Below are 10,177 nucleotides of genomic sequence, written 5' to 3'. Positions count from 1 at the left end.
AGGAGGCAGAGGCAAGCAGATCTCTGTGAGTTCTAGGCCAGCCTGGTCTACATAGTGAGTTCCAGAACCATCAGAGCTGTTACATAGAGAAACCTTGTCTCAGAAAAACAAAGAAATAGACAAACAAACCAACTAAAACTTAAAAAAGTATAGCATGTTTGACAACATCCCTGCCCTAAGATGCCATTAGCATGGCTCTCTGTCACCATGACAACCAGGAGTATCTCCAAGCATAACCAAACGTCCCCAAGGAGCCAGGTGAAAGGATTCTTGCTCAGTGGTTTTAAAACACTGTCTTTTTACCATGAGATCTCATGATACTGCCCTACTCAGTGTGTAGCCCAGGCTGGCCTCAAACTCAGATCCACCTGCCTCTGCTTCCAAATACTTGTTGTTAGGGCACGGGCTGCAACAACTATCCTGTATACTCATGGTTTGTAAAGCTTCCTTGAGATTCCTGTGATAGGCTAAGGAGGTGGGGACCTGCTTCAATCTCAAACCTTGTTGACCATTGTGGCAGAGAGGGCAGGCTCACTCTCTACTCTTGGCTGGCTCAGATGCAGCAGAACTGAAGCTGCTTCCCTGCTCCCCTGCCTTGAACCCTCAACTCCCCGACACACACACACAGTTGGGGGGACCCACACAGTTGGTGAGGCTGCCTCTCCTCCCCATCCAACTCCTCCCACCCCTGCTCAAGCCATAGGTCCTTGGAGCAAGGCCACCAGGTTCTTCTTTATTTTCATGTCCTCTGATATAAAGGCATAGGGCAAAGGCTTTAAACAAGTGTGTCCCCAAGGCCAGCCAGGGAGAAGTAATACCGCACCTCCATTGGCAAAGAATAACCTAGTGTCTTGGAGGAGTAGGTGCCCTCTGAGGGAGCCAAGGGCGTGCCCAGAGTCGCTTGCTTCTGCAGGAGCTGCACTGGTCTGAGCAGTTTGGTGACAAGGGCTGGTGTTTCTCCTGAGACTTGATGTGCTCTCTACAGGTGGGGATGCTGCTGGAACTAGTATTAGAAACACAATCATCTAAAACAAAACAGATCCACTGTCGTCAGCACCCTCTCCCTGAAGCCTCTCAGCCACTCCAGGCAAGGCCCCAGAAACAGTTGTGTCAGTGCGGGCCTAGGACCCACTGCCTTATTTAAGGATCTTTAGAAGGGACCACCTGACCAGCTCAGTGCTCACCTCAGGAGGCTGAGAATGCAACTGAGAGATCTGGGAAGGCCTGGAATGCACTTGCTCTTCTAGGAACATGAGCTTCAAAGGGGAATAGAAGGAAAAGCAGGAAGCTTTCCCTCTCTGGTCCTGCTCTCAGTGATACCAGATCAGCAGTGTTCAGGGATGCAAAGCTGCCTCAGATTCTGAGATCAGAGATGGCAGATGTGTCTTCTTACCGGACGTCAGTCCTCTTCATCCTCCGAGTTCATCAGCGCAGCTATTGCTTCCTTCAGCACACCGTCTGGGTCTTGAATCTCTACCTGGAGAGCAACAGGGGGAGAGGATTGGTTGGTTGGTTTAAGGGCATGGAAGACCCCAGGCTACCTTGCTAGAGATGCTCTGCTTGAAAACAAAACCTCAGCCAGGTGGTGATGGCTCATGCCTTTAATCCCAGCACTTGGGAGATAGAGACAGGTGGATCTCTGTGAGGTTGGGGCCAGCCTGATCTACAGAGTGAGTTCCAGGACAGGTTCCAAAGCTACAGAGGAAACCCTATCTCAAAAACAAAAACAAAAAACAAAACAAAACCAAAACAAACAAAACCCCAGTAAAACAAAAGCTCATCTCCAGTTCCTGGACAGTGGGACTGCAGATGCTGCTTCTGTCCTCTGGCTTCACCCACCTTAGGAATGGGGAACTGGGTGGGCTCCGGGGCCTCATCACGGCCGAAGTCAATCATGGTACCACACTTGGCCACATCATCCACCCAGAAGCCTTCAAACAACTGCCCATGGTCCAGGTGAAAGAAACGCCCATGCCCATTCTTCATGCCTCTCTCCCAGCTGCCCTCATATCGGTTCCCATTCTCTAGAGAAAGGACAGGAGGACAGGCAAGCCTGGGTGCTGGGCACAGGGCAGCAGTCAGGACTATCAGGCTGGGCCTCACCTGTCTAGCTGCTGACCACGGGTATGCTAGAGAGTCACTAGGCGCTAGACAATAGTTCCACCCCAGCATAGAGAGTCACTAGGCAGGCGCTAGACAGCAGGTGTAGCATCCAGCTCCACACCAGCATAAACAGCGTTTTACCTTGACTACTTCAAGAGGGTTAACTTTTTTGGTGTTGGAGACAGAACATGGCACATGCATGCACACACTCAGGCTGTAGCATGCATGCACACACTCAGGCTGTAGCATGCATGCACACACTCAGCCTCGGGGCTGTAGCTCTAGTTCCAGTTTATGGTTTTGTTGTTGCTTTTGTTTTTTTACTTCTGCAGTGCTAGGGCTTTGAGCATGTTAGGCAAGTGCTCTACACCCCAGGAATCAGGAGCTCCGCCTGTCTCTGCCTCCTAAGTCCTGTGATGAAAGCTACAGAAGTTGTATCTTCTGAGACAGCATTGCCACCTGACTATCTCAGGCTGGCCTTTAAGTCAAAGCAGCGCTGCTGATCCCACTTTTACTTTTCAGTGTGCTTGTGTTAAGTACGGGCACTTGTGTGTCATGGTGCATGAGTAGAGGTGGGGAGACAGCTCTGGGCAGTGGGTTCTCTCCTCCCACCTCATGGGCCCAGGACCAGCCTCAGGTGGGCAGGTCTGTGTGGAAGTGCCACTACTCACTGAGCCATCTCCCAGGCCCTCTGCAAGCAAATTGCCTGGGGCCGCAGCGCTAGTACGGACTCATACCGAGATCTGAATTCATGTAAGCTTGCCCAGAGCCCAGGCCATGAGAAATGACACGCCTAGAACATTGGCTCCGTTCAGCAAGTGACCCTGAATGCAAGTTACACATAGTGGAGACACACTTTGCTAAGGCATATAGGGACAACAAGACAGATTGACTGACCGACCGCCAAAGCCTTCCTCCTGCCCCAGGGTCTCAGCTGAGTTGGAGCTCACTGGAAGTTGGAATCTCACTTTTATAGGGCCAACAAGGCTGGTGTTGCGGGGGACTTGGCAGGTGGGGCAGGGAGTCTGGGGTGAGATCTTTCCGGGAAGGGGCAGGGCCAAGAGGCATTGGGGCGTGGTTTCACGGGGCGGGGCACTCACTCAGCCGCAACATGCCCTCCCCTTCAGGCTTGTCGTTCCGCCACTGGCCCTCGTAGATGTTGCCATTGCGGTAGTACATGCGTCCCCACCCGCTGCGCTGGTTGCTGCACCACTCACCCTCATAATAGTCCTTGGGTCCGTAAAACTGGATCCCATAGCCCTGAAAGAAGGAAGATGTCCCACCATTTGCCAGGTTACCCAAGTCTCACACCTGAGCTTCCTCGCATCGCCATCCATCCAAGCAGAAGGGAAAGAATTCTAGGATTCTAGCACCGTCTTTCGACTCATCACGTGCACCGCCTTCCTAAAGCCCGCGTCGGTTTTCTCTCTTCCCCTCTTCCGTAGTCCCCTTATCTCTGGCGCCACTTCCGCTCACCCTCCGTGCTGCCCCAGAAGGACTATATATTTTATAGTCCGTAGCGTCACCATCCAACTCTGCCCTCCCCAGGGAAGACATGACCTGCTATTCGACATCTTTCTTATTTCTTCCTCCCCGTTGACAGGTCTACCTGGCTAACTCCTTGCTTCTTTGGGTATGACCTGCCCTGTATTTTCTAAGCTAGATAACACGATCTCCCAAGCCCAGGGAAGCCACTGTTAAGGCTACATTAAATGCAAATCCTTAGCTTTAGGCTGTCTTCCCTCTAGGAGCAAAGAATATGAAATCTTGGGCTCTGAAACTTGGCTTAGTTAGAAGTTCCTAGTTAGTAAAATGGAATACTAAAGGTGATAAACTGTTACAAGAGTCAGTTCAAGTACCACATACAGTAAGTGCCCAATAGCAACACTGTTATCACCAGGCTCCATAGCCAGCATGAGTAATATGTCTGCAGAATGGACAGGGATTTCCCTCTGGCTAGCTTCTACCCCCTTCTTCTGCTCTTGCCCTATGGCTGAGGATGTGAACTCTGTTCTCACTCCCTGTTTTCTACCCCCTTCCCTTTCCAGTCATGGTCTCTCTGTGTAGCCAGGATGCCTCAAACATGCTATCCTCCTGCCTCCACCTCCAGAATGCTGAGATTGAGGCCTGACCCTGACCTCATTACACCTTGCTTCCTCACCTTCCATCTGAATTAAGCCAAAAGGAGGAGACTCATAATGGAGTACCATGGAGAAGAAAGCCAGGAAATAAGGGGGAAGAGGGTGGAGGAGACCTTGCCTGCTGCCTCCTAGCAGCCTTAGAGTTTTAAAGGTTCCTCCCTGGGGCCCCCTGCTCCTCTTGCTTCCTGTTTTCTTGGTTTTGTTTTGAGAAGCACTACAACTCCCCCACCCCTTCCTTCTCTCACCCACCAAACTACTGGTCCTCCTGGCTCTAGGTCCACCGCCTACCCCCCACACACAGACAGACAGACAGACAGACAGACAGACAGAGCTCGGCGCTCAGCCTTGCCTACAAACAAGGCACCCACTCACCGATTTCTTGTCACCTTTCCACCAGCCTGAGTACAACCTTCTGTACTTTCCGGTCTCTGGGTCGGGATGGCTGAGGGTGCCATAGCCATCTCGCTTCCCAAACCTCCAGTCCCCTTCATAGGTAGCGCCGCTCTTCTTCCAGACCTGTGTTCCTTTCCCTGGTAACACATGGATGGGCCAACACTGCAGACCGTTGCCATCCGGAAGCTGAAGGCCATATGCTGGTACAGACCTCAGGGACTTCTGCCCTGAACAGTTTCTTCAGAACTGGAATAGGGTTTGTACCTCATCATTAGACTGTAAGCATTAAGAAGAAAAGAAAGTTCCATGGCTAAAACAGTGATTCTCCTGCCCACTGTCTAACAGCTAAACTGTTAGGGTAAACCTCAAGTAGAGGTGAGGCTGAGGCAGGAGGATGCTAAGCTCCAGGCCAGCCGGGGCAGTTTCTAGAGCCTGTCTCAAGATAAAGTAAAAAGAGGCTGGGAAACAGTGTGTGAGATCATGAGTTTGCATCCTAGCAGAGAAACAAAGAAAAAAGAAATCCTTTTATTTACAACATGAATGAACATTAAAGATGAGGGAAACAGCTGGGCAGTGGTGGCGCACGCCTTTAATCCCAGTCCTCAGGAGGCAGAGGTGACGAATCTCTGAGTTTAAGGCCAGGCTGGTCTACAGAGTGAATTCCAGGAAGAGAGTCAGGACCACAAAGAGAAACCCTGTCTCGGGAAGAAAAAAGAAAAAAAGAGAAATAAACCAGACTCAGGAAGACAGATACCAAGGGATGTCACTTTTATGTGGAATCTCAAGAAGCCAAACTCAGAAACAGAGAACAGAATGATGGGTACCAGGAGCTGGGAGGAGAGAAAGAGGGAGATGTGGGTCAAAGGCTTTCAGCGTAAGGGGTCCACGTTTCAGAGGACCAATGCAAGCATTGTGATTAAGTTAATAACTGCATCATACTGGAGAGACGGCTCAGCCACGCCAGCCTGGTGACTAGAGTTTCAGCCCCGGAATCCAAACGTCTCTCGTTTATCATCCACACACATGCTGTGGCAATGCCTGGCCTCACCTGTACACATCACACATGCCTAGATTTATGCTGTACTGGGATTCGAATCCAGTACTGGGATGAATGTCGGGGAAGCCATTTATCAACTGACGGCTACATCGCTCCCATATTATGGATTTTTGAGACAAGATCTTATCCTATTTCCCAGGCTGCCCTTGGACTCATAATCCTCTGCCTATTTCCTGAATCTTTGCTTCTCAAGGATTTAGATTACGGCTATTATTGCTACTATTCCTGGCCATAGTCAGTCTGATTGCAATGAATAAATCTAAGGAATGAATGAACAAATGAACGAATGAATGAGTCACCATGAAAGACAGCATTGGAAGCAAGTATCCATGTCAAGTCTGCGTGGATCTTTCCTCATCTCCCCTGCTGGCTCATTAGCAGGCCAGAATTTTCTGTCCCTTTCTCATTCCCTAAACAAAGTTAAATCAAAAGTTGCTGGCAGGGGCCCCAGGGCTAGCTGGAAAAGGTATTCCTGCTTTTTTTGGGAGGGAGGGGGGTTCAAGACAGGGTTTCTCTGTAGCTTTGGAGCCTGTCTTGAACTAGCTCTTGTAGACCAGGCTGGCCTTGGACTCACAGCGATCTGCCTGCCTCTGCCTCCTGAGTGCAGGGCTTCACCAGTGCCAGGCAAGTGTCTATCACTGTGTTAGCTGGTTTTGCGTTAGCGACTTGACATGAGTTAGAGTGACTTTTGAAGGGGGCAACAGTGTCCCCATCACATTGGACCTGTGAGCAAACCTGCAGGGCAGCTTCTTGATTGATGACTGGTGTGGGGAGGCCCAGCTCCCTGTGGATGCTGTCACCCCTGTACTAGTGTTCCTGGGTGCTGTGGGCGGAGGGGAAGCAGGCTAGGGGTGGTTTAGCTGGAGAGATGGCTCAATGGTTGGGCACCCTTGTTGTTCTTACAGAGCAACAGGGTTCAGTTCCCAGCACCCTTGTCTTACAGTCCTCCATAGACATGAATATGGTGCACATACATACATACATACATACATACATACAAACAGGTAAAAGACTTACACACACAAAGTAAATAATTTTTTTAAAAAAAAGAAAGCCAAGAACAAGCCAGTCAGAAGTCATCCTCCATGGCCTCTGCATCAGCTCCTGCCTCCAGGTTTCTGCCTTGAACTCCTGTCCTGACGAACTGTAACGTGGAAGGACAGACAGAAATAAACCCTTTCCTCTTTAAGTTGCTTTGGTCTGTGCTGTTTCATCACAATAGAAACTTGGTAAGACAAGCACTGAGCTACACTCCTAGCCCTTGGATTTTAAATTTTATTTATAAAATAGTATTTATTTTTAGAGATTTATTTTTATGTGCCTGTGTGAATGTCATGTGAATGTAGTACCTGTAGAGGCCAGAAGAGGGTGCTATAATCCTGGGAGGTGAAGTTACAATGATTGTGAGCCACTGGATGTGGGTGCTGGGAACTGAATTCATATTCTCAGCTTTCTTGCTTGTTTTGTTGTTGTTGAGATATGATTATACGGTGTATCCCCAGATGGCCTAAGACTTGCTATGTAAACCAGGCTGGCCTCCAGCTCAGAGCTCTACCTGCCTCTGCCTCCTGCATGCTCAGCTTAAAGGTGTGCACCACTGAGACCAGTGAATAATACTTACTCTTAACTTCTGAGCAATCTCCTGGGCCCAACCCTTGGGTTTTTAAATCTAGAGCAAGTAGGACTTCGGTCATATCTCAGTGGTAGAACATCTGCCTAACAATATTTGAAATATTGTGAAATAAAATATTCACATTGTGAGATAAAAATTTGATCTAGGTTATTCCTGACAAGGGCAGACTCACCCTTCATCCAGCACATGTTTGGCACACAGTGCTGACTAGCCTGTTCCCTTCTTTTCAACAATGTGTGTCCTGTAATAAAGACAGACAAAGCTTGGGGCTGAAGAGATGGGTCAGCGGTTAGAGGACTTGCTGCCTTTGCAGAGGACCTGGCTTCTGTTCCCAGCATGCACAACCACCTGTAAATCCAGTTCCAGTGGGATCTAATGCTTTCTTCTGATCTCCCTGGGTACCAGGCACTCACATGGTCCATATACATACATCAAGGCAGAACACTCATGCACATAAAATAAATCTTTAAAAAAAAAGTCTCACAGTGGTCCATGAGGCACAGTATATTTGTTGGACAGTTAGCTGTACCTGAATCTCTCTCTCATTCTCTCTCCTTTCTTCCCTTCCTCCCTCCCCACCCCTCTTTGTTTTATTTGTTTCGTTTTTGAGACAGGATCTCATTATGCAGCTCAGCTGGCCTGGAACTTTCTATGTAGACCAGCCTGGTCTTGAACTCACATGCACAGAGATCTCCTGCCTCTGCCTCTGGGGTGTTGGGAGTAAAAGTATGAGCCACCACAGCTGGCCACTGCTCTTTTTCTTCCTTCCTTCCTTTATAAACTTTGTTTTGATATAGGGTCTCTCGTAGCTCAGGCTGACCTTGAACTTACTGTGTAGCAGAAGCTGGACTTGAACTCGTGATCTTCCTGCATCATCTTCCAAGTGCTTGAGACTACAGGAATGCACCATCACCCCTGGCTCCCCCCACATACTTTCTTTTGTTTGAGAGAGGGTGGCTCAGCCTCCTGAGGCAATAATTGTAATAATAAAACCACACCAATCCTGGCCCACTTTCTCCCATTGCCCTCTCCGCTCCAGCTACACTGACTTCTAGTCTGTTCCTCCGCAAGGTATACCAATCTACCTAACTCTAATTCTACTGTTTAAGGTCTAAACTTTAGACCCCTGGCCTGGCTGCTTCATTCTCGTCCTCTCTGCCCAGTCCCAACATCACCCTGCTCCCTACAGTTTTCTATCTCTACTCCCTTCCCTCTCCTCTCTGGTAGTCCTTCCACTTAACAGGTGAGGAAACTGAGGCTCAGAGTATGGGAAAGACTACCTCCAGACTGTAGCTGATAGAACTGGGATTATAACACTGCAGGCTCATGGTTTCTAGTGTAAATAACTCTGGAAGGCAGGAGAAGACAGTGGTTAAGTCTGGAATTGCAAGACTGCAGTGTGAGACTCTGAAGACTTTTAATAAAGCCTCCCGCCCCTCACCCCCGCCCGCCCCAGTGTATTACCAGAACACCTTCGCCCCCTGCTGGTCAGACCTGAGCCCAGGCACACAGGAGTAATCACGGAAGCTGAGTTACTTTTGAGGGTTGGACTGGTCCTACCTGTGTTCTGAGGCCCAGGCCCTATGCTCCACCATCTGCAGAGCATCAGGGCTGGGTCTGAAGCCCAGAGCCCCTACAGCAAGCCATTTTCTTATCACTTTGACCTTTTCTGTCAACCAGCCCCAGGCTCAGCCAGCCTATCAGAAGGCAGTGAGGGGCCCAGCTCCACCCCCAGAACCCCAGCTTTGGGCTGGTTTCTGAAGGCTTCTATCCTATCAATGTCCCTAAACCCTTGCTTGGCTGAAGTCATGGCTGAGATGGGCCTCAGAACCAAAGCATGGGAATGCCCCTTCCTTGTCCTGATCAACATTTACCCGATAGGAGAATTGGGAACACCACCACTTATGCTCCTAGTGAGTTCTGTACACTGTTTTTGGTTGCGGGTTTTGTTGTTGTTGTTGTTTATTTATTTTATCGAGACAGGGTTTCTTTGTATAGGCCTGACTGTCCTGGAACTCACCTTGTAGACCAGGCTGGCCTTGAACTCACAGAGATCCACCTGCCTCTGCCTCCCGTTGCTGGTGCTGGGATTAGAGGTGTGTGCTACCAGTTCCTGGTTGTTTTGTTTTGCTTTGCCCACCCACTCTGACCCCACACTGACCCCTTGAGGACCCCCTGCTCACCATGTTTTAAGTTGTCTTTCCATTCACCCACATAGTGATCGCCATTCACTGCAAATACTTGGTGCCTCAGTCCATTCTTCTGGGCTTTCCAGTCCCACCCCTTCCACAGGGGCTCTGATTTTCTTGGGCACTTGGTGACTGGCATGTTGGCTGCTTCTGTGGTGTTGAAGGGTGCTGGCGAGAGGTAGGAGCATCAGGGTCTCAGTGTATCCCGTGTATCTCTGGGATCCTGGGGCTTCCTGGGGAGGTGCCTGCCAGAGTTCTAGTAGGGCAGGTCATGTGTGTTCTGAGTCCCCAGGGCAGGTGAGCAGCCCTCAGTGGGGATCCTTCTGTGCTGGACTGACCCAGGACAGTCCCCTCTTTTGCATTCTCCTGGGGCCCTTCTATGGGGATTGATGGCACAATCACTTTGGAATCCAAGGAGACCAATAGGAGCCCAGGGTTTGTGATGACATCAGGGAAGAATGATGGTCACATACTTAGTGACTAGAAGGACCAATTAGAATGGGTTTTGATGGAAGAGAAGCCCAGTAGGAAGGAAGGATCAGATGGTGGCAAGTGCTGGGACCACTCCAGGAGAGGCCAAGGTTATCAGGCAGACAGTTGCCTTCCACACAAACTGCAGGACATCCCTGGTCCAGTGCCTGCTCTGTTGGCCCTACATACC

The 10,177-nt window shown here is 49.8% G+C and overlaps 1 protein-coding gene across 3 annotated transcripts; it reads right to left on the bottom strand.

Annotated features, from left to right (window-relative positions):
* Positions 1-712: 712 nt before the first annotated feature.
* Positions 713-9,911, bottom strand: Morn3 (MORN repeat containing 3). 3 transcript variants are annotated; one of them, XM_048447325.3, is made up of 6 exons: positions 9,511-9,911; positions 4,617-4,774; positions 3,321-3,363; positions 1,840-2,024; positions 1,394-1,477; positions 713-1,025 (listed from the first exon to the last, which is right to left on the bottom strand). In XM_048447325.3, the coding sequence occupies exons 1-5, from the start codon at positions 9,653-9,655 to the stop codon at positions 1,400-1,402; spliced, it is 609 nt and encodes a 202-aa protein (XP_048303282.1). In that variant the 5' UTR covers positions 9,656-9,911; the 3' UTR covers positions 713-1,025; positions 1,394-1,399. The 3 variants fall into 3 exon arrangements, with proteins under 3 accessions (XP_048303282.1, XP_048303281.1, XP_085535539.1); XM_048447324.3 differs by having other exon boundaries at positions 3,204-3,363; positions 9,511-9,909; XM_085679413.2 differs by having other exon boundaries at positions 713-1,003; positions 3,204-3,363; positions 9,511-9,909.
* Between the last annotated feature and the right edge of the window lie 266 nt (positions 9,912-10,177).

Source organism: Myodes glareolus, chromosome 2, assembly GCF_982192425.1.
Source record: "Myodes glareolus chromosome 2, mMyoGla1.1, whole genome shotgun sequence".
Lineage (NCBI taxonomy): Eukaryota > Metazoa > Chordata > Mammalia > Rodentia > Cricetidae > Myodes > Myodes glareolus.
The sequence above is the reverse complement of the archived record's forward strand: the minus strand, read 5'-3'. Positions and strand labels throughout refer to the sequence as shown.